Source organism: Vigna unguiculata, chromosome 7, assembly GCF_037176805.1.
Source record: "Vigna unguiculata cultivar grain cowpea cultivar isolate G323 ecotype 2 chromosome 7, ASM3717680v1, whole genome shotgun sequence".
Taxonomy (NCBI): Eukaryota; Viridiplantae; Streptophyta; class Magnoliopsida; order Fabales; family Fabaceae; genus Vigna; species Vigna unguiculata.
The window spans coordinates 13,511,104-13,536,373 of record NC_140798.1 but is presented as its reverse complement, the minus strand read 5'-3'; the positions used below and the strand labels follow the sequence as shown (position 1 = coordinate 13,536,373).

General features: G+C 34.5%; 2 protein-coding genes across 3 annotated transcripts; both read right to left on the bottom strand.

Moving 5' to 3' along the window:
* Window positions 1-3,973: 3,973 nt before the first annotated feature.
* Window positions 3,974-7,067, bottom strand: LOC114190820 (uncharacterized). Of its 2 annotated transcripts, XM_085675667.1 has the most exons (3): window positions 6,829-7,067; window positions 5,292-5,418; window positions 3,974-4,968 (listed from the first exon to the last, which is right to left on the bottom strand). In XM_085675667.1, exons 1-3 carry the CDS (start codon window positions 6,906-6,908, stop codon window positions 4,162-4,164), a joined length of 1,014 nt encoding a protein of 337 aa, XP_085531793.1. In that variant the 5' UTR covers window positions 6,909-7,067; the 3' UTR covers window positions 3,974-4,161. The 2 variants fall into 2 exon arrangements, with proteins under 2 accessions (XP_085531793.1, XP_027935670.2); XM_028079869.2 differs by having other exon boundaries at window positions 5,292-7,063.
* A 2,402-nt stretch (window positions 7,068-9,469) lies between these two features.
* LOC114191713 (26S proteasome regulatory subunit 4 homolog A) lies at window positions 9,470-14,972 on the bottom strand. The gene is made up of 6 exons (XM_028081071.2): window positions 14,387-14,972; window positions 13,408-13,653; window positions 11,793-11,962; window positions 11,443-11,659; window positions 10,700-10,840; window positions 9,470-9,720 (listed from the first exon to the last, which is right to left on the bottom strand). Exons 1-6 carry the CDS (start codon window positions 14,858-14,860, stop codon window positions 9,637-9,639), a joined length of 1,332 nt encoding a protein of 443 aa, XP_027936872.1. The 5' UTR covers window positions 14,861-14,972; the 3' UTR covers window positions 9,470-9,636.
* Between the last annotated feature and the right edge of the window lie 10,298 nt (window positions 14,973-25,270).

The following is a 25,270-nucleotide window of genomic DNA, read 5'->3' as shown; positions in this document are numbered from 1 at the left end:
TAAATAAATGATTTCTGGACCCCACTAACAAATTATGTTTTTCTATCTACACCTCTATAATTCAATTCTAAATTTGTCTAACTGAATCTAGTCACCAATAACTTTGATACATACATATGCTCAATTTTCATTTTTTATAAAGAAAACAACTTTAATATAATGCAATTTTCCCAAATCCCGATCAACACAAGATACCTAACCTAACAATAGCTTCATCGACCCGATTATTTTTACATGTTAACTAATGACACTACTAAAATCATCTTCTTATATACGTCATGTATTGTTCTTACTAAATGATAACGCCATCAATATGTTTTAATTCAAAAAAAGTAATTAAAAATACTTAACGTATGTCATTAATACATAACCATTATACGAGTGAAATAATTACAATTTAATTCAATTATAAATAACGAACAAAATAATTAATACATGAAACATATGTATTCATAGGAATCAAATTCAATTCTTTGATGTATTAATTTGATTTAAATAACGATATTTTTCCTAATATTATAATTTTGTAATGAATTTTATATAATAACTTACATTTTTTGACATTCTTATAATGCATTATTCTATGATTCTCAACATTCATTATTATAAAACATTGTTCAAAGCAAGATAAAAATAAAAGAAAATAAATTATATCGACATTTTATAACAAATTAACATACGTTTCAAATATAGTACTTATCAAACCATAAAAGTCATAATAATATCCTTAATATATGGTTTTCACCTCAAATACTACGGACATTTTCATAATTGAAAGGGGAAAATAAACAAACATTCCCACAACAAAAAAACACAATCTTCTGACTACAGAAAATTACAAACATTCTAAACTTTGTTAACATGGATAATCTTTCTATACTCTTTATCAACCTCTAACTTTATGGAATCTCCATCAACTAATAAGTTATCCTTCACGAATCTTTTCCATCCAGAGCTGAGATAACATTCAATTGGAGTTCTTCCAGACCATTTGATTGAGCATGGTCAATACATTGCATTCCAAACACAAAGTAGGTAATTCTTCCTTGACTTCGAAAATGCAGTAGCAACAAAGCACGATTTCAGGTACTAAAATTGAAAAAAAAAATAGTTAATCAACCAAACATTACAATATAATCGATACACAAATTACCAAAAATACAATTAAAAGAAAAAGACAATTACTAGCGAGGAACCTTCAACATCACAAGGACTTAATTGTTTAATCAATGAAACATCAATGTCATTCTCAATGGTGTTTGTAGGATAATTCACAACACCAGAAGAAGATCATGTACCACCAACATAATCCAACACCATACCTTCTAAAGAAAATATCTTATATAAGAATACATTCTCGGAAACATAGTTCAAATGTAAGTAAACTTCATTCCTCAAATTATAGTAGTTAATCATCTCTTTAAAAGCACCACTTAAATGAAGTCTACCACTAGGCTTTACAAAATACTAAAACTTAAACCTTTTCATAGTAGGATCAATCAATTCCATCTTCCTACCATTTAGAACCTTCTTCTCCCAGAATAAGTAAAAAAATGCATCCAGTTTGATAAATAAATGTTTTGAGAAAAAACACTCAACATTACATTCATAGCAAACAAACTATGCAATAGGAAAAAGTCAATAAAAATCAATTTCAAAAACTAACCTTTGTTGGACATAACTTCACCCTCAATGAAGACAAAAATTGAGACCATACCAAATTTTCCTCAACAACAATAGCACTTGCTAAGCCAGGATATCAGATTTCATCCCAACCCATATTAAAAATCCTTAATCGAAACTATCGATCTCCACAAAATAGAATACATATATAATGCACGTCATTCAGGTCATAGAACTCTTCAAAATTAGACGATATACGAAACAATTTGTTACTAATCAACCCTTCCTCAAACTCCATATAAAAAACATTCTCCATTGGATCTGTAAACTAGTTCATCCCAAATGACAATTTTGACCCCCATTCAACCATAAAATCTTCTTCGAAAAGCTAGATATTCCTATACACATTTACACACAAAGATCACTAGAAATAAATTACATGCAATCAAAGATATAAAATTTCTTATCCAAAACACAAATATCTGAGGTAAAAAATTACCATAACAGTAAGTGGAATCAAAATCAAGAAAAAAACCGTATCACAAAACAAATGAATGAATGACATAAACAACACCATTAAGTAGAATAAAGAAGGATTTTAGATTACCTCACCGGGATGTAGTAAGAAAATTGAATTCTGAAACAGATTCTTAAAACTATATTTACCACTCAAAAAAAAAGGACATCTTCCTTTCTAGAAAAGGATTAACTTTTGTTTATTATACCAAAAAAAACAGAACCAAGGAATGAAGGTAGAAAATGTTTTTACACACTATATATAACCTGACAATAAACTTTTACACAACCCAAAATCTTTATTTTGATATCCGAAAAAATATTCTGCATCAGCTGTTACATAGATATTTTATATTTCAATTCTAAAACAATAAATCAATACTAAAATAATAATTAAATAATAAGGCTACCTAACGATCAAGTATTAACTGATTAAATAATTACATGTCTAACTAAAAAAGAGCAAAACCGTGTCAAAACCCAATTTAATATTAACACAAAATAATAAGTAGAATCAACTAAATAAGGTAACGAAGTAAAATAGCAGTCACATTACCGGTTAATAGAAAACATAGATTGAAAAATATAAAATTATTTAGAATTCAATAGAAAAATAATAATAAATACTCAATTAAAAATACTCAAATTTATTAGGAATTTAAAATGTAATTAAGTCATTTTAAATATAAATTAAGCTAATTACTTTTAAAATTGTGAGATTACATTTTTTTTTTCTTTTTACTATTACAATGACATCTATTTGTCTATGAAAATTCAGTGATCTTGTGGAAAGAATATGTTAATCTGGTGAGAAATGAGTGTGTCTGCATCAAATGAAGGTTGCGAATTTGAATGGAAATGAATATGTGGACTGCAGTGGAAATATAGATGTGTGTGGTTCAACTATTAAAAGTTAGAGATAAGATATAATCCATTATGTGGGTAAGATAATTGGTTACGCTCAAAGTGCCACATAATCTATTATGTGGGTAGGATAATTGGTTATGGTCAAAGTGCCACATAATCTACCATTGTTGAGTATAATGTCAATCACATAATTAATCATGTTTTATGGTGGTCGGTTCCTTGAAACACTTATTTAGGTGTGAATGAGATAATTTTTCTAATCAAAGAAAACTTAGCAATAAAAGCTCATGAAATGCATAATTTATGATAGATCAGATTATATTAGCTTTGTCTTAGAAATTACATTGTATGAATGAGTATAAGTATAAGTTGTTAAAGAATAACATGGGATTAATTTGTGTTGTGGATTGTAGTTTAATAAATAAGATTGTAGTTTTCTGTTTCTGTATCTACTTATAACACTTGACTTGTATTTTAAGTATGATGGAACATTCTTTTAATGTATTTACAGAAATAAATATATTTTAAATTAACATAAAAAAATCAATTTTAAAACACTTGACTTGTATTTTAAGTATGACATACCATTCTTTTATTTATACCATAGAAACACAAAAAGCGGCGATTGACGAAAAAAAGCTCACATTTCAAAATAAAAAAACATGTTAATCAAAACAAATTTTGTTCTAAAACTTTCTTCGCATAAATACAAAAGTTTACAACAAAATAATATATATATATATATATATATATATATATTATAGTGATATATAATTATATATAAATTATAATAATTATAGATATGTATTTTATAATAATTCTATATATATAATTAATTTTTATTTTTTAATAATAATTATTATTATTAAATTTAATCTATTAAAAAAAACTGTAATTTCTAATAGAAATCATAACGCAAAGTTTTACAAGTGTAAAAATGTAATTTTTATTTTATTTGAAATGAAAATAATTGAAAGAAAGCTCTGCATATGATCTGATCAGAAATGTTGCTTTTATCGGGAACGTATTACATAGTGAAACAAATTAATTATGTGAATAATAAGTTGAAGGAATAGTTTAAAGTATTCATTCATTCATTCATCAATCTGATCCCGTGAACAGTGGTAGCTGGTTTGAGCTAGATAGCGGCTTCACTCAGAACTTCTTGACACATAAGATGAGCAAGTGAAGGAAGTGAAACAAAACCACAATCGCAATTATGATTTTCCAAACCGTAGAGAAAGACGCGTTCACGGTACCAACTTTGTGGGCAAGGTGATGTGGTGTCACCAATCGCTGTGCAGAAATGTAGGTGTTACCGATTGAAGAGAGTGCCAAGAACAACACAATGGTCAAAATCCACATCATGGGCTTGTTGTCAACCCGAAGCCCGCTAAGGAGAATCATCACCACATAAAGAGAAGAAAAGAATGAGACACTGTTGAAGGTGGCAAATCTTAGAAACCCATCATGTGCCAAATCATAAGCCAAAACTGCAGTGCCTGCTTTACATGTGCCATAAGAACTGCAACTGAGTCCACCAGAGTGTGTGTCTTCTTGCCAAACCCCACCTGGTGGATTAATTGCTGACTGAAAAGTCATGGAGGCTATCACAGTCGCCACCACCATCAAACTTCCACGTTTCTCTTCGATCCAGTTTGGCCGGTATTGCAGGTACTTTAGCCATAGGGTCTCCCAGAGTTTCATTCTCTTTGATTCTTGTGCTGGTTGAGTAGGGATGATGCTTGGTGATGCTGATGATGCTGATGATGATGATGATGACCCTTGTTGTTTTGCGTTGATGATTTGAACTCCAGCTTCAGTTAGCATGTTTTGGATTTTTAGGGTTATGAAATCTCTTGGATCACTCTCTTCTAACACCTCAAAATTTGTTAAACCTGCCTCGTTTAAAGCTCTAGCTGCTGTTCTCATTTCTGGTAGCGTGAGTAAGTATTTTATGGTCTGCAAAAATTATGGAACAACCTGAGATATAGTATTTTTAATATACTTTGATACATCAAAATCTGTTTATCATTGTATTTTAAAGTACAGCAAAAGTAAAAAAACAGAGGAGAAAAACTTAGGGGAGAATTCAAATTGTGAACATAACATACTAAGTGAGATAGAAAGAGAAAAATAGAGGTTTGTGCCTCATTTTTCACTATTGAATCTGTTGACTTTTAAAACTTATTTTAATGAGCTTTTGGGTCTAATTCATGAATCAACTCAGAATATGTGGTTAATGATCTATTTATCTGAGACGCTTTAGATACTAAATGGTGTACCTTAATTTGTTTGAGCTTCACTGCTAAATGCAGAAGTGTGTTACCCTCTTTGTCTTTGGCAAGCAGAAAGTCTTGGTTCATTGTTGCTGATTGCACAAAGAATCTCAAGGCCTCCAAATGATTAAACCTAACACAAAAGTGCAAAACAGATCCATTGTGAGTGATACGATGAATGGAGTCTGGTCTTGTTTTGATCAACTCCTGAATAGTTCCTACGCGTCCTCTCATTGCAGCAAAGTGGAGAGGAAGCATGTCATCTTTGTCCACAGCATAACAAAGATCAGGGTTTGTGAGCAAAAGTGATTTCACAACCTCAGTGTGGCCTTCAGCAGAAGCCAGATGAAGAGGGAAACGTCCTTCGGAGTCAGCTTCACTAACTAAACTGGGTTTTCTCTTGACAAGAGCCTCACAGAATTCCAAATGTCCAAGCAAAGAGGCTATGTGTAATGGAGTTTCGGTGAAGGGAGAGAGTGAAACTCTATTCAGAATTAGAGGGTTCCTTTGGATCAGGGTGTGTAGGGTACTTACACAACCCTTTAGTGATGCTTCATAGAGTGTTGCTATTGTGTGATCCTCTACAGTTTGAGTTGCCTTCACCTCCATTATTATTACAAGGGTAACCAAATGAAAGATCTTTCTTAGGAAAGCCAAAGAATTTGTTGATATATATAGAAGGTAAGAAGTATCACACAGAAGAAGCAACAACCAACCCAGTATGCAATCCATGAGACGTGACCAAGAAATAGTCTCCGACGTTGACATTATCAATCAATGGAAAGACTCGAACACGAAAAGCACTAATATTGTAGAAAGATTCAACACAGCTAGTCAAGGTATTTTGTTAGCAAATCAAGTAAAGTTGTTCATAATTTTTTTGTCTCCCGAAAATGTTTATTATTCGGTTTTATTACATACATGGGATAGATTTGTCTCGTAACTGGGCAAGTAAAAGAAAACGGGTTACCGTGTTTTGAGTCGTGATGATTTCAAAAACAAAGTCGTCTGGACCAATTTCTATGTAAACAGACAAAAAGGTGTAGTCGATAAGAATCTTGACAAGAAGGTCTAAATAAGCAGTGACAAATTTTCAACAAATATTTTAGGAGTGTCAAATTCCTTTTATAGATGTATAAAAATTTTAGGAGATACCAAATATATTAAAATTAAAAAAAAATAGTTTAAATTGTAGAGGGGGGCAAGGTCCCTGTCATGATGAAGGTTCGTCATTGTAAATAAAGGAAAGGAAGTAGTAAAATTCAAATAAATAAGATTGTGTTGATGACCATACACAAAAGTTTATATTACATAATACTTGAAATACATTTATTTGTGACCTTTGATGCCACGTGTAGGTCTTTTCTTGGACTCTTAGGTTGTCTTTGTGGTTGCTGCTTAATGTGTTAGAAGAGGAGCACGACAGGCAAGTGTTGTTGAGCACGACAACGAGCTTTGGTTCGCAAAAAGCTATAGTTCGATTGAGAACGAAGCGAAGAAAAAGATTTTGTGTGAAATTGGAGTTAGGGTTTATAGATAATACCTTGGGGATGAGGGATTCAGCGAAAATTCTTCTATCGAACAAGGGTTTGACGATGCTAGGGTTCCACAATGTGTTGGCATGAGGGTTGCACGACAATAGGTTTGCCGACGACTGGATTCACGATGGCCATTAGAGAAGGTGTCAAAGGTGATTAGAGAAGGTGGTGAAGGTGACAAAGAAGGTGAAAAGGGAGATAAGAGAATGTCGTGAAGATGTGTAAGCAGAGTTCAAATAAAACCTAAGGCTAGTAGGTGAAAAAATGTTATCTACGAAATTTTTAAACGTAGATAACATATTATTTTTAATTAAAAAATATATATAATTGTTACATACGAAATTTATTTTCGTATATAATATTTTTTATTTTATTTTTTATAATATTTATTTTCCATGATTTCTTTCGTAGTTAAATTTTTGTATGAAAATTTTTTGTTAAAGTTATTTATCTTTATGTACGAAATTTTATAAATAATTATTTTTTTTGTGTTACCTACCAATATAGTTGTTATCTACGAAATATTTTTGTAGATAAAACAAAATTATCCAGGAAAAAAATTTCATAGATAATCAACGATTTTCTTGTAGTGCTTGGAGGGTTCATTATCTTCATCACTCTATTTAGTTTGAGGAAAGTGAACAACATCTTGTGAACCTTGAAAATACATTCTTAGGGGATTAAAAGACATTGATGAAGATTTGAGATTGTGCGCAGATGGTGATGCCATGCTTGAGGTTGCAAAACATGTGTGCTCTTTTTCCCATTTAGACTTCACGATATACATTCATCTTGTATACAACCTTCGTACCATTAATAAGACATATGAAGTCTAATTTCATCTGATTAAAAATAAAGATTACTGGTCCATCAATACAGTGTCAAATATTATACAAGACCCTTGCATGCGGTTAGGGCATCAGGACGATCATCAATTACTCATATCCACAACAAAATGGATCAACAAATCCTGATAAGGCAAAAAAATGTTCTTATTGTCACAATGAAAGTCATCACAGGGAACTTGTCCCTTTCATAATTAAGTATTCATATTTTGTACTTTTCAAAATCTTAATTATGAATTACACTTCATCTTCATCTTGTTCTACTAAATATATATCTTAAATTATGAATAATGTGTCATCTTTCTGAAAAGAACAAAACTAATTTTCACAACTTAAACAAGCATCACAGCAACACGCCAATTATAAAAAAATCTAAAATAAAAATCATTATGACTCTTGGCGACTTTTGTACAAGAGAAGTCGTCGTGACTGTGCATGTAAAGTCATTATGAATCATGACGTTTTAATTTCCCGAACGCAATTGGAAGTCGTCACCTTGCCAACTTCAATGCAAAATTGTTTACAAATAAATCGTCACCAGTCTTGATGACTTCACTTTTTTATCTATTTACATATAAATCATCATGAATCTAGATAATTTTGTTTTCAAAATCATCATGACTCAGCACGACTTAACTCATGTCTAATTTTTTTTTTTATCTGCTCATTTCCGAGACAAATCTGCCCCATGTAAAAAAAAAAAAAAAACCTTATTATTCAATCAAAGATCTTTAGATGAAAAAGAGAGCATCAGGAAAACCATAACAAAACTTGCATAATAAGGAAAAGGAAGCATCTTCGTGTTTTACTTTGCGTTTTTGAAATCGATTGTAAACAACGCGGCACGTAAATATGACGTCTAGGGTAGAAGTGTGGGTGAAGGGAAGGAAGCAAGGTCATGTTGTACTTAGACAATGATGGTCAAAAAATGGGATGTAGGACGTGTGTGTGGGTTTGCTGAACTATGCTCCATCGAGGGGTTTGATTGTTGACAACTGAGCTTGGTTGAAGACCAAGGATCTCGATGTCCCAAGTATCAAGATCAATAATTTATCATTTCATCTTTTCAGTAATTAAAATTTTTTTATGTTGTATTTACCTTTTATTTCCTTTTCAATTTCGTTATTCGGTAAATGGTTTCAGTTCATGGACATGGTTAATTCCGCACGATGGGATCAAAATGTCAACATTTAACTAAAATTGTTTTAATTAATATTCGATAACTTAATGTGAATCTAAAATTCGCTTCTTCCATAGGGCTCCAAGTTGAAACTTGAAAAGTGTGATCTCCTTTCGCCAGAAAACCAAATATGTTTCCCTCATGGTGTTTGCCGAATTTTTAATGATCAAATCCTGCTTTCAGCATAAAAAAAAAAAAATCCAGCTCATTGGACCCTTTAAAAGTTAAGACAAGCCCCTTTTCATTACCAAACAAACATCTTGAAATGTTTCCAGAATACTTTCCAAAAGGAAGGAGAATGTGTTGATTTTTATTTTGATAATCGTATACATGTTATCAAACAGGGAAATTCTCTCTCTCAATAACTAATTCTTGTGGTTATGCAGTTTTCTTCCTTTTCTTATACCCAGAGACCAAGCGGAGTGAGAGTTAAAGCTAAAAGCATCGTTCCCCAAGCAATAGTCGAAGGATGTAAATTTCTGAAAGTAACGATCAGACTGTCCCTCCAAGAGTTTAAACATCAGATTCTCGTCAATTGAGCTTTATAATTCAACAGCAGTGAAGCATGGTCATCGTTAACATGACTAAACAGAATATGGATCGATTTCCAAATCAATGAAATTGGTAGAAAAACTATATATTGAATTAAAATCAATCATAGTTCGAGACTCAAAGCCCCCAAAATATAAATGACATTTGTTTGCATAATACAAATGAATTGACATTTGTTCCCGTGACTAGTACATTAAAAAAAGGACGAGAGGACTGGGGATAATATAGGAACTATTTCACATATACAGCCCTTCAGGCACCCCTTCCTTCTTCTTAAACATCACTTTATCCTTGGCCTTCTTAAAGTCGGCATGAGTCACCTAAACGAGCCAACAGAACAAATATTAGCAATTATATATCATAAATTAGGGAGAGAACACTTCAAATGTTTTATAGATATAGATATAGATATACAATACAAACCAAAGAGAATACAAACAAATACATTAAAAAGAGGAGGTGCGAAAATCTCTGCCTTTTACAGAAAGGTATACTCAAATTTCATTTCATCCCAATTAATCCTCAAACTCCTACTACTATTATTAACTTAAAAATAATAGTTTAAAAACTGTTAGATTCAAAAAAATATATTCGAGATAAACTGCGAAATCTCAAGTTTATTTGCAAGGCATAAAATTTAGGATCATTGTATACTGTTTCGCTTATAAAATAAAACTAAAAGAGGTTTAGTTTTGTTTATCATTAGTAACTTAACCCCAAGTTAGTAGAAGGGTTCATTATATAAAAAGAGTAGAAGTCTGCAGACTGGTTAAAACTAAAACGAAGTTCAAGGAATCTATATTTGCAAAAAAAAAAATAGTTTAGGATGGTTACGAGTTCTTTTCTCTTCTTTTTCCAACTTATTTCTAGCTTCGTTTTCTTTTCGTACTACAGGATTAAAGGATGCCATGCACATTCTTACATTTCCTAACAAAAAAAACATTGATAAATAGAGCTGCAACAAAAATACACAAAATCAACTCTACAGGTACAGCATTATTCAATCCTGCACATTCATCGAGATAGAGTTGAGGAATATTCTTTTACATTTCCTCGGAAAGATTTCTAGCATTATAATTTATAACCCACCCCCCCCCGCCCTCCTCTTTTCACAGCTACCCATTCCCTGAGAAAGATTTCTAGAATTGCAACTTTTGAAGAAATCCACCAAAGCAATAGTCAGTTCTACTTGGCTTAACATAGCCTAATCAAAATGAGCTTGTAAAAACTAGAAACCTCCAAACATTCAAGACTATTTTTATATCACATAAACAATAGAGCCACGATGAGATTTCTCACCTTCATTCGACGTTCTCGCAGAGCAAGTAAACCAGCTTCAGTACATATTGCCTTTATATCAGCTCCAGAGAATTCATCTTTAGTCATAACAAATTCTTCCAAGTTGACATCATCAGCTAATGTCATCCTCGAAGTGTGTATCTTAATTTAAAAGTATGAAAACTTTAGGTATGGTTGAACAGAGCATGCATATTAAGATATCACACAAATTCCAAAGAAATAACATTGTGTGAATTTGGATTAGTTTATTTAGGAAAATAATAGTTTTTTTAAATAGCTTCCTAAGAGACATTTGAGAAAAAAAAATATAATTTTATTTCCCATGATTGACCATTTATAAAGGTAATTCTGCAAAACAGCTTTTTCAGATCATTTTGCAACTACTGAATTTTTTATAAGAACAGTGATAGTTTCTCGTAATTTATTGGTACCGAAACATATTACATATTTAGTTCATGCAGAAAAGGAATAATACAGAATTCCTTTAATATTTTACTTTTTCAAAAAAATAACACAATTATTATAAATTTTTGAACACACAATTATCATGCCTACCTGAAAAACCATCTAGCTAGATGGACCACGATAAAGCATTACCAAAAACATAGTGTGCGTATTGCCTCAAAATTAATATGATTTTTTGAACACATGTTGTAATTAAAAAACAAAAAACAAAGAGCACACGATAAAGCACAACCAAAAACATAGTGTGCGTATTGCCTCACAAAATTAATCATGCCTACCTGAAAAATACGTCTCCTAGTTTTGATATCAGGAAGAGGAAATTCTATCTTCCTATCAATTCGACCAGGTCGCAGCAAAGCTGGATCAAGACTTTCAATTCTATTGGTTGCCAGAATCACTTTTACATCTCCTCTTGAATCAAAACCATCTAGCTGGTTCAACAACTCTAACATGGTCCTTTGGATTTCACGTTCTCCACCTGAGTGAGCATCGTACCTGTAAAAACAGTGTACTGGTAAGCTAATGAATATAGGAAAAGAATCCTATAGGAGCTCATGGAGTGATACAATACATCACTCTTCCACCTCCACCCTATCATGACTGTTGAAGTTGGGGTGGTTAAAATTACCTCTTTGTACCAACAGCATCAATTTCATCAATGAATACAATAGAAGGAGAAAGATCATCAGCAACTCTGAAAAGTTCCCTCACAAGTTTTGGGCCATCTCCCAAATATTTTTGTATCAATTCACTACCAACAACACGTAAGAATGTAGCTGATGTTGAGTTTGCCACAGCCTGAATACACAAAAGGCATTATCTTATTAAAAGAAATAGCATTACAGACAATCATGCATTAGAAGACCCAGGTCAGTAATGCTTATAACTGCCTAGGTCAAGTTTGTTTTAAGAGATCAAAGAATATATACACTCTAGGATTATTGAATAAAAGTAACTTGTCAGTTTCTTCTTTCCATACAAATAGTTCCATTCATTCCTAAAAGAGTCTATAAATTGCAAGGACAATATTACAGTAATTTCTACCAACCAGAAAGATTAAACAACTTTGACATTGCATGCACCTTTAGAATCTATAGTAATCAATACACTCAATTGCATGGCAGTGAAAAGAACATGGAATGGAAGTATTTAAAAGACATCACATAAGAGTGAACACGGGATGAAAACATCTTGTAGCATAAGTCTTCAATATCAATACATTACTAGATTGGTCATACTTAACAGTGTCAGTTGTGCATGCAGGTATTTCAAATCCAACAGAGAAATTTTCATTGTGACATCCAATAACCACTTCCTTATGCCATCAGTAACTTCTGAAAAGCATGACAGTAATCTTGGGCTGGACATAAGGGATTTAGAGGAAGACAAATTGTTAGGCCTAGGTCCAAAAAAAAGCCACCCTACGGAAGGTATATTCGAGGAGGGTGGCTGGGTTCACGTGAGGGATAAATAGCCATCATTCTAGGGAAGCAAAGGGGAGTGCGGAAGGCAGGTGTGAAGTATTAGGTTTTAGTAGCAGTGAATAGTTTCAGAATTCCAATAATACAATGAACCTCAGTAATTCTGTGTTTGTATTCTCTTTTTCCTACTGGTGATCATCAAAGCCACAAACAATAGCTAGCAAACAACTAGAGAATTCCTTAAAGTACCATTTAACAAGTCAGACACAGACTATGATTTCCACGCAGTACAAACAAGACAATGACACAATCTCTTTTTGTCCATATACATTAGAGCAAATTATTCAAAACCACATAGCATTAACTTATCATGGAGCATTCTCAGCACTTTGGAACTGTGAATCTTTTATTCCCCACTAAATCAGTTTCCTGAAAATGAATTCCCAGAAATAGGATTCCCAGGAAAGTTTATAAAATATAGTTTATTATTATTGAACTTTTCTGGGAATAGTATAGTTATTACCAATTACTAAGAGAAAGTTCAATAACTTTGTAGTCAACTATCACAGGAAAGTTTTATTCCCATTTATTGACATATTAAGGTTCCCAATAATCTTTTATGTCTTGCAAATATTTTTATTCTCTTCTGCCAAACATGGTAAACTTTTATTTGCATGTCACTTTCCCAAGTATTAAAACATTCCTTAAATCAAAAACACCACCTAAATATAAAGGTAGTGAAAAGGAGAAAATAAGAGACAGAAAAGACAATGCCGAAACTCCATTGAAAAGGCACTATAAGAAGCAAAGGTTAATGCAAACCTTCGCAAGTAATGTCTTCCCAGTTCCAGGTTCTCCGTATAATATGACTCCCTTAGGAGGCTTAATACCAATGTCTTCATATAGTTCAGGATGCGTCAAGGGTAGCTCAACTGCTTCCTTAATTTCCTGTATCTGGGCATCTAAACCACCAATGTCAGCATAAGATTCCAGAGGAGCCTTCTCAACCTTCATTACAGAGACCATAGGATCAACTTCATCTTGAAGAAGCCCAACAACAGAGAGAACCTGATAAAAAAAACAGAACACAATCATTAAACCACCAGCATCTAACCACCTGAACCACACCAAGATACTTGACCAATTCGATTAAGGAAACAATAATCAAGTCAAAATCAAAGATCACGTTATGCTTCAAAAGAATATTTAAATCACAACTTCTCCTACTCTCTTATCAGCTTCGGATACTCCGAAATCACACAAATTAAACTCATTACTTCAGAAAAGATAGGACTGCTCTTTACTTATACGTAGTGTAAATGTCAGACAATTTACCATGACTCCTATTCAAAAACTATCTACTCCAACATCCTACTGTCAACAGCCTCATACACACACACATAAAAACTTGAACAATCTAAGGATACATATTCCATGACTTCCTAGTTAAAGTCCATTGAAATAACATAGATATAAGATTTTAAAAAATAAATCTGCGAGTGCAGTCTTGGCTACAAAAGAGGCTTTTGGGATCTCAGTGACCGCAATCGTGGCCACATAAGCCATTTTTGTCTGCAATTTCCAACAATACCATGAAAAAGCAACAAAACCTAGCCTGGAAATAAAAGCTCCACACAAGAAAATTTTTTGTTCAAAAAATTAATATAAGCTTCACGCACGCAGACGAACTAGTGATTCTTATCGATCACAAAGTCAAACCCTAGGCAACGAGCTTCCAATAATTTCACACATTTCATTTCCACAAGTAAAGCAAAAAAGCGTAAAGCGAGTAAAATAAAACCTTATTATGCATCAAAATAGCACAACCAGGCTCCAACTGATCCTTATCAACGAAAGACAAGATTCCGACGTAGTACTCCGGGCCAACGGAGGAGGAAACAATGGCGTGGTTCTCGTCGATGAGTTCTTCGAGATTACCGACGCTCATGGGAGAGCCTCGAAGATCGTCGACCTTGGATCTGTCTTCCTCCGCCTTCTCCTCCTGAGGCTTGAGGCGCTCCTGATTCGCCACGAACTCCTCCTCCATCAACAGGTAGTCTTTGATTCGCTCCAGCTTCAGTAGCCTCAGCTTGCACTTCGTCACCGGAGTCACCGTAGGCAGACGCGCCGCCGCCTCCGGACCCTTTTGCTTCCGTTGTTTCCGCCCGACGCGGGTCGGCGGCGCCGCAGGCTCAAACTTCTTCTCCTTCTTGTCGCCGCCATCCGGCTTCCGGTCGCCCTGCCGGTTCATGCCGCCCGGAGTTCCCTGACCCATGGATTCCAAAATTCAAAAGGTGAAGAAGGCGTAGACACACCCCAACGAGGGTTCACTCCAAGTCACCGGTAGAGAAGCTCAAAATTGTGTGATGTGGTCTTCTGTCAAGTCTATCTACCTAATAGACTCTTTAGTTGGTTCCAATTTTCTTAAAATAATAAAAAAAATGTCATGCTAAATTAATTTTATTAAAAATTTAATTCATCAAATTTTAACTTCTTATAAATTTAAATATTTCTAATTTAAATTTTATTAAAAAATTATTAAGTAATTAAAAATTTTATATTTAATATGTTTTTAATAAAACTCAAAAATTATTGTAAAATTATTTTATATTAATTACAAAATGTAACATCACATACACTAGATAATAGGCTTAAATATACATTTGGTTCCTATTTTTGTTAAAATTATTCAATTTGGTCTCTATTTTCGTTGGTTGTTCAATTTGGTCCTTATTTTTGTAAAATCGCATTCAATCGAGTCCTTTTGACAAACAGTGTTAAAATTGTTAACGTTAACGGAATAGTGACACGTGGAATTGTTTGGGTTACGTGTCAAAATTTTTAATATATGATGACACATGTTGGCACAGTGTTTTCGTTGAAAAGAAATTGGAGAAAAAAGTTTGAATTACATAAAAAGATAAAACATGGTAAAGTTAAAAAAACTAAAAAATTTGAATTGAGGGTTTACTGTAGCGAGAGTTCGAGAGGAAATTGGGCATTTGAGAGTTCGAGAGTTCGTTGAGTGAAAAATTGAAATTGGGCATTCGAGAGGTCGAGAGATAGGGAAAAATTAGGGTTGGTGAGAAAGGGAAAAATTAGGGTTCTTGGGTGGTGGAGTTTCTTGTTCATCAATTAGGGTTTGCGAAGAGGGGAATTTGCGCTTGGAGAGTGATTTGCGATTGAAGCTTCGAGATTGTGCTTGGAGGTTGTCAAGCAAGAGGAGACATACCTCTCAAACACGAATTTTGAATCACCAACTGGATTATGCACAAGTTTCTTGCTGGGCACAATTTTGCTTGAAACCTTTCGAACCCTAATTTCTTCCCCAAATCAATTTCACTAACTTTTAAACCTACAACGGCCATAAAATTTCACTATGCCAACGTCACTGCCAAAAATTTGACACGTAACCCAAACAGTTCCACCGTGTCACTATTCCGTTAACAATTTTAACACCATTTGCCAAAAGGACTCGATTGAATGCGATTTTACAAAAATGAGGACCAAATTGAACAAACAACGAAAATAGGGACCAAATTGAATAATTTTAACAAAAATAGGAACCAAATGTATATTTAAGCCCTAGATAATAATCATAATGGCTTTTAAATTGAATTTACTAAGTCTATCTCACTTCTCTTCTGAAATCTTAAACTACTTATTTTTCTTCCAAAAATCTTCCTTTTTCTTTTAATGGACAAGTTATTCAAAATTTTCAAAACGAGTCAATTACTCAATTTTCAAAACGAGTCAATTACTCAAAATTTTCAAAATGAGCCAACCACTATGAATTCTTTGGATTTTCATAACTTTATTTTCGTTCTGTAATAATATCATTTTCACATCAACACAATTCCTCGGAGCAATTTCGAACACTTTTGCCTAACGAGTTATGGTTTGTCCATTAAGTCTATAGTCTAAAACTCTATTTAGAATTTTAATTTTTCACTCTCGTTCTACAATTGTCTAGCTCGTTCAACGAGTGTATTGTTTAAAACTCTCTCTAGAATTTAAATTTTCACTCTCGCTCAACGGCTAGTTAGCTTATCCATCGTTGGTATCGTCTAGCAAGTTATTATCTGCATAACATAGAAAACTAATAAATATATCAATTTGTTATTATTAGCTCCAACCGGTGTTTTTCTCTCTTTTATAAGTCATAAAAGGTATTATTCAATTCTAAAACCTTAAACCAAATAATCTAAACTAATATATATAGCTTATAATCTACCGTTCTCATTACATAATTGCAAAAATCTAATAGATATATTAGTTGATCCCTTTGATCTATTTAAGTGATCTTACTAATTTCTTATTACATTCAATTATCTCAATTAGAACTAGTTGACTCAGTTGATATTTCTCAATGATTTATAATCGTACAACAACTAAAATATCCCATAAATCATAATTCAATAACAATATCTCAACCATACAAAACACCACATAATCACATTCAACAACAAATCTCAATTAGTATTCAACAATCATATTTACTATACATATTTCATCAAATTCTCATTCACCTTACTCAACCAGTTAATATACTAAAAGAATAAACAAAATAGTTAGTTTCTCTTACTTATATTGAGTGTCTAACTCAACTTTGCTCCAAACACTCCAACACAAGATGTTCTACCTACACAAAGAAAACTCAAATCAATGATTTGAACATATCTTAATGGTCATAAACAAGCAATCTTGAACTCTTTTTTAGCCACTGCAATCACAAAAGTGTAGAAAACAAAGAACAAAGAAATATATGGATAAGGGAATTATGTATTATTGAGTGTGTATTAAAACATTACAAGAGATGTCTTATATATACACATAAAGGTAACCCTAAGAGCAATAAGTAAATGGGCCTATGCTACCATCCCCAAACTCATAATGCTACATCTAAATACATTAAGAGTTTGTCAAATAAAAACAAAAAACAACGAAAGTGTAAAGCAGAAAATTTTGTCAGTTTACAACCACTACAATTAGAAACATCATGACGGTCCAAAGTACTTAAGACTCCAGTAGACCGCTAAAAAACTTTAAATGAGATGCAAACACATGACCCGAACGAGAATGCCAAAATTGCGAAAGGTCCAAATACCAAATGCTAAAATTACGAAAGGTCCAAATACCAAATGCCAAAATTGCAAAAGGTAGATCCAAATACCAAATGTCAAAATTGTGAAAGATTCAAATACCAAATGCCAAAATTGTGAAAGATCCAAATACCAAATGCCAAAATTGTGAAAGATCCAAATACCAAATTTCAAAATTGTGAAAGATCCAAAAACCAAATTCCAAAATTACGAAAGATCCAAATACCAAATTCAAAAATTGTGAAAGGTCCAAATACCAAATGTCAAAATTATGAAAATTTCAAATACCATATGCCAAAATTGCGAAAGATTCAAATACCAAATGCAAAAATTGCAATACATCCAAATATCAAATGCCAAAATTGCGAAAAATCCAAATACTGAATGTTGAGGTGCTTGTGGCACCACCAAATGCAAGTTGTAACATCCTAGCCGAAAATTACTTATTTAAAATTAAAATAATAAAAATATTAATAAATTGTATTTATTAATGAAATCCTTTTCCCAAACCGCGAGAAAAAGTAAAACTTTATCTCAAACGAGCCAAAAACAAAATCCATAAAAATGTTCACCTCTTACAAAAATAAAACGATTCATAATACTGATTACAAAAATAATTCATAAATCCATAAAAGTATTTCTATGTAAAAACTCTCATGTTGGTCCCACTCCAGCTCTAAGTATCCATGTGCTCCACATGCATCAACATCTGCTTCCATGTAACGAGTTACATGATCATCGCCAAACACACACAAATAGGATGAGCTCAAAAATAAAATATACATCATAAGGTACATTATAATAACAAATTAAAACCCCTGACACTACTGATACACTCCAATCTCAGACCCAAACTTTCACATTTTCCTCTAGACGCCTCTTGATTCTACACCCATTGATGATTACTTTGATTGATCCTTACTGCCACGAGTGTCTACTCGCTCCTCCGACTACAAGCCACCACCTATAATCCACATGCGGAAATAAAATTGTTACAGCCACAATCCGCAACACCAAGTGGAGTTCCCTGATACGACCACAGTTCGTATTTGTCCCAAGACTACCAAACTCGTCGAATAACACTGAGGAGGGCATTCTTCCAAAATCCATCCGTACGAGCCACGATCTCGCACACTCCACTGGATTTCCAAAACCACTAGACTACAACCTCGAGTGGCCACGTGTTACCCCAATACAAGTTTCACTCGTAATTGGCCCCCAGAAAAGCATCGCCTCAAGACCTCCATCTAAAGTTGTGTAGAATCCTCCACGCGATCCAGCTCGAGACCTGAAATCGCCTGGCGCATCACACACATCGCTTGGCGCTGTCTGGTTCCAGATCGCTTGGTAGGACACTTGGCGTCGCCGAGTCCAAGCCCATTGTCCAAGCCTAGTTCTACAACACACCGCCTGGCAGGACCACTTACATCGCCAAGCGCCAAATGTAAGACCCAATAAATTCATCCAAATGATAAGTAATAAGGTACGAGGAATGAGAGGTTAAGAATAACCTAAGGGAGTTTCTTGATAAGCCCTAAACAAGGAATAATGTTTGCTCAAGTGGTTGAGAGTACTCAAGTATGTAGAGAGGGCTTGAGTTCGAGTCTTGTGTGTATTGTTGAAACAGATCTGTCTAAAAATCTTAACCAAGAAGGGGATCTAAATTGGTTAATGAGTCATTCACTTAGTTAGATTGAAACTTGAAATTATCTTTAAGTCTTACAACCCAATTAACCAATTTTATAGTTCTATGTTAATGGAATGTGTAAAGCAATCAAGAAAGATTGTAAGAGAAGAGAGAAACCAAGAACACAACAGTTTATACTGGTTCGATTCAAGATGAATCTACGTCCAATCTTCTCCTAAGGAGCTTGATCTACAAATCAAGAACTCCCCCTAGGAGCAATGCATCCACACAATTGCCTCTAGACCTTCACTTTACACAATGAATCAACTGTAAACAAAAATACAATCATAAAGAATCAAGAAACAAATACACCTTTTGTTGTGCAGATTTGTCAATTTGCTCCTAGATTCAAGCTAGACCCATCAAGGTTGAATCAACCATCAATCTCCTTGAATCTTCACTAGAATGATCTCTCAAGAATGCTTTAGAACTTTGTAAATCTTAGAGGACAGTTTCTCAGAATGTTTCACAGGGATTTTGTAATTTTTCCACACTTAAAACTGATTTCAGAAACTGCTTTTATACAGAGTTCTCTACTGTCATTAATGGATTAGGAATTTACCTAATAGATTATCGCGAGTGTGTTTTAACTTCCTTAGTGCAGTACCCTCAGTTAATCTATTAATTAAATAGCCAATCGATTTATGAATGCACATGCAAGAGTTTGATGGTTAATACAACTTAATGCAAGCTTGTTTTACATATGATATTTTTACTCTAACACTCTAGTGCACAATCTAACAAAACAGGACTAATTCTATATTGGTAGACATCATCCAAACCATCTTCATATAGGTTGAAGAAGCTCCCCCTTTCAACAATCTCCCTCTTTTTTATGATGGCCAAAAATTGTCCTATAATCACAGCAACATTGGGTGTCCTGCAATATAAAAAACAGCTTTCTCCCCTTTTAGCTATTAGCAAAAAAAACATTATTAAGCAGCAATTGATATAAGTAGTGATAGAATCCACAGCAGAAGACAACAAATTGGGATGAGTAGTGATAGCAATTGAGAATTAAACTTATAGGGTGGATAGTATATGGTAGATAAGCACAAAGAAATACATCAAAGTAGCATTTAAATAGCACGAAGGTAATTGAGATGTATATATGCAGCAAGTAATAATGTCAAGCATTAAGCATTCATCAAGTAAGCACAGTAAGAGAGCTAAATAGAGTGCATATGCAGTACAGGCCAAAAGAGAGGAATCCCTATCTAAAGAACTATGTGAGGATAACTAAAATTAACACACACCTCCTCACAAGAGGCTAAAGGAAAGACTAAGGCTAAAAGGCACAAAATGTAAGCCTAAAGGATGGTTAGACAAAAGCGAGTGTGTGCGGGAATCAGACTGAGTTATTCATCATCAGTGGCATCTTCAAACTGCTCGCTATCACTTCCTTCTGCAGAGTCTACAGTAGCTACTGGGTTGGGAGGATCACGACCAGTATTGAGCAGGGCAAGTTGTTCTTGAACATAGGAGAGTTAATGCTCAATAGAATCCAGCTTGGACATCCAAGTGTGATGATAATCGAGAAGCGTAGTGACCATGCGCAGCATTTCCTTCTCATATGGAGTTTGGGAAGCAGTAGAGGAGGGTTCAGCAGTATCAACTGGTTTGACAATATCAACTAGTTTTGCATCAGGTTCATTATTGAAGCCCCAGATATTTCCCCGAAACGCCATTCCCATGTGATGAAGAGCATTGACACCAATCAGACTAGTATGATTCTAAGTATAGGAAGCTTCTCCAGAGAAATCAATCTTATAATGTTCAAAGACTTTACACCAGAAAACATATGGCAGGGGGTAGTTGGGTAGCTTGATAGGTTTTTGCATCGTATCATAGACGACTTCAGACCAATCGATGAGAATGTTGGATTTGAAGGCGTGGATGAGGAAGACATCCTCAGTTGTGAGTTGAGCGTGATTACCATTGCGTGGAACCAGAATCCAAGCGATGATGAACGCGAGCACCCTTTCGTCCTTCTTCATCCCGCCGGCCCGAAAGATGTTGTAATTGCGTTTGGCAGTGGGATCCCTCAAACAGGATTGGTGGATGTCTAAGCGATTTGTCCTAGGAAACCTTCGATGTGCTGAAATGCCAACTATCCGGAAACCAGCAATAGAGGTCCAAATTTCTGGGGTTAAGACTATATTTACCCCTTTGACTCGCGAAGTAAGAAGATCCTCTCTACACTGTAAGTTGGCGTAGAAAACCCTAACCAGATCTGGGTAGACATTACCCTTGAGTTGGACGAAGGTCTCCAAGTTCTAAAAGGAAAGAAGCTCGAGAAAGGCAAAATCATGAGTGCGGAAGAAGGAAAGTTCAACGTGCTTGTGGTTGCGAAAGGAACTGCTAAAGTTGTCTTGGGCTTCGGGGTCACTGATCCAGCCATCAATGTCGGGATCACATTGCTTGGTTGCAACCCTCTTAAGGCGTTTTCGAGAGGAGGAAGAAGATGCCATGACAGATGGGTGATTGGTGCTAACAAGTAAAGGAACAGAGATGGAAAGGGAAAGGTGGAAGCCTAGGGTTTCAGAGGGTTTGGTCAAGACAGGGGGGCTTGGGTGCAGGGAGTTAGAGAAGCATTAGGTGCAGAAAGGTACTAACCTAATGGATTAGCAGGGTCCTCTTTAGAAATTATGAAGCAAGTAATTAGTGAGAAACCTTACTGAATGGGGCACGATAATGGATTAAAGCTAGAGTTAGGCTACCAACTACGCAGACTGCACACAAAATGCACACCAGCAGATGCAGAAACAAAATGAACCAGGTATGGACGGATTTATGCTAGCTATATATGCAATATGCATGTGACTGGAAATGAAACATAACAACATACATAGTAAGTAATTGACAAGCAAAACACACAAACAAAGCAATAAAGAGAAAATTAAAACAGAATAGAAGTTTGCTAAGTATGTTTAATGAGAGCAAGTGATGTCTAAAATACCTAACTCATTTCTAAGAGTGTAAAACCTTTCTCTGGCAAGGGGTTTGGTAAAGATATCTGCTAGTTGATTTTTGCGTGTCAATGTACTCAACCTTGTAGTCTCCCTTTGACACATGATCTCTAATAAAATGGTGCTGGATCTCAATGTGCTTGGTCTTAGAGTGCAGAACATGATTTTTAGTGAGATTTATAGCACTTGTATTGTCACATTTCAGAGGAATGTGATCAAGATAGATGCGATAGTCCTCAAGTTGATTTTTAATCCAGATGGATTGGGCACAGCAGCTGCCAATAGCTATATATTCTGCCTCAGTAGTGGAAAAAGCAACACAGGCTTGCTTCTTGGAGTGCCATGAGATTAGGGAGCAACCTAAGAGATGGCAGATTCCACTGGTGCTCTTCTTATCACTTTTACAGCCCCCAAAGTTTGAATCACTATATCCTACCAGAGATATAGTGGAACCATGAGGATACCATAAACCTAAGTTTCTAATGCCTTTTAGATATTTGAGGATGCGTATAACAACACTTAAGTGGGACTCTTTGGAGCAGGACTGAAATCTGGCACATACACACACGTTGTGCATAATGTCTGGACGACTTGTAGTGAGGTAGAGTAGTGATCCGATCATTCCTCGATATTTAGTTTGGTCCACTGCAGAGCATGTCTCATCAGTATCTAGATAACAGTTTGTAGCCATAGGAGTTGAAGATTCCTTGCAGGTTTCCATGTTGAACTTTTTCAACAGTTCAATACAGTATTTAGATTGATGAATGAAGAGACCATGCTTTCCTTGTTTGATTTGGAGACCAAGAAAGAAGTGTAGCTACCCCATCATGGACATTTCAAACTCATCTTGCATGCTCTTAGAGAATTCTTGACATAAGAGAGTGTTAGTGGAGCCAAAAATGATGTCATCCGCATAGATTTGAACAAATAGTAGATCATTTTTAGCTTTCTTGATGAAGAGAGTAGAGTCTACTTTCATACCATGATCGAGGTGCTTGCTTAAGTCCGTAGAGTGCCTTTTTTAGTTTATACACATGGTTTAGAAACTCATAGTCTGTGAATTCAGGTGGTTGTGCTACATAGACTTCTTCCTTGATGAAATCATTTAGAAAGACATTTTTCATATCCATTTGGAAAAGCTTGAATTGTCGTAATGAAGAAATAGCAAGGAGAATCTGGATGGCCTCAAGTCGTGCTACAAGGGCATAGGTCTCATCATAGTCAATCCCTTCTTCTTGACAGTACCCTTTGGCTACCAATCTAGCTTTATTTTTGATAATCATACCAGAATCATCCAACTTGTTGCGAAAGACCCACTTGGTGCCTATAATTTGTTGAGTTTTAGTTCTTGGAACTAGATCCCAGACATCATTTCTCTTGAACTGATTCAGCTCGTCCTGTATTGCTAGGAACCAATGGTCATCCTTGAGAGCATCACTCACTGATTTTGGCTCAAGTTGAGATACAAACGCCACGTTCATGCAGAATTGGCTCAGCTGACTTCGAGTGGAAACACCTTTAGAGATATCTCCTATAATGTTGTCAAGAGACATATTTTTAGGCACAGTCCAGTCAGTAGGCAGTTCTACTACATAAGATAAGGTTGCAGTTGCACCAGATGATTGATCTGCTGCTATTTCAGATTTAGGTTGTGTAAATTTGCACTTGTGCTAATTAAATCTGCATTGTTTCTTGGACCAGAGGAGTTAGCTTGACTTTCAATAAATTCATCAAATGTAACATGAATGGATTCCTCTATGGTTAATGTTCGTTTATTAAAGACTCGATAAGCTTTACTAGTCAAGGAATAACCTAGGAAGATTCCTTCATCAGCTTTAGAATGAAACTTGCCAAGATTGGATTTACCATTATTTAATATGAAACACTTGCAAGCAAAGGCTTTGAAATAAGACACATTTGGTTTTCTATCTTTGAAGATTTCATATGGTGTGAGTTTCTAAACATGTCTGATTAAGACCCTGTTCAACACATAACAAGTTGTGCTTACAACATCTGCCCAAAAATATTTTGGCAAAGAGTTGTCATTGAGCATTGTTCTTGCCAACTCTTCTAAAGATCGATTTTTTCTTTCAACAACACCATTTTGCTGTGGTGTTCTAGGGGCTGAGAAATTATGAGAGATGCCATGATGTTCACAAAATTTTTCAAAGGATTCATTTTGAAACTCACCCCCATGATCACTTCTAATAGACTTGATTTTCAAATCTTTCTCATTTGGAACAACTTTGGCAAATTTTCTAAAGACTTGGAAGGTGTCACTCTTAGATGGGATAAAAAAGGTCCAGGTAAAACGAGAATAGTCATCAACAAGTACAAGTGCATAGTAATTTCCACCTAAGCTTCTAGTTCTGGATGGCCCAAACAGATCCATATGTATCAGTTCTAATGGATTAGAAGTGGAAATATGATGTTTTGACTTGAAGGATGTCTTTACTTGTTTACCTTTTTGGCATGCATCACACAATTTATCTGGTTTAAATTTTATGTCAGGCAAACCAGTGACTAAATGCTTTGACACGAGCTTATTTAGGTGCCCCATGTGTATGTGTGCAAGTCTTTTATGCCAAATCTAAGGTTCATCATTTTTAGCAAATAGACAAGCAATATAATCAAATGAAGTGTTTTCAAAATCTACCAAGTATATGTTCTGAATCCTTTTTCCAACAAACACCAGTTCATTTGTGGATGCATGACAGATTAAACAATGATTAGCTTCAAAGGTTACTTTTAGATTCTTATCACACAATTGACTAATAGTAAGCAAGTTGTGCTTAAGTCCATCAACTAGCAATACATCCTCAATTTCTACAGTTGATGAGGACCTTACTTTACCTGTACCTGGAATCTTACCTCTGTTATTGTCGCCATATGTAACATGTCCATTTACCTTGTGAGAGATTTTGCCG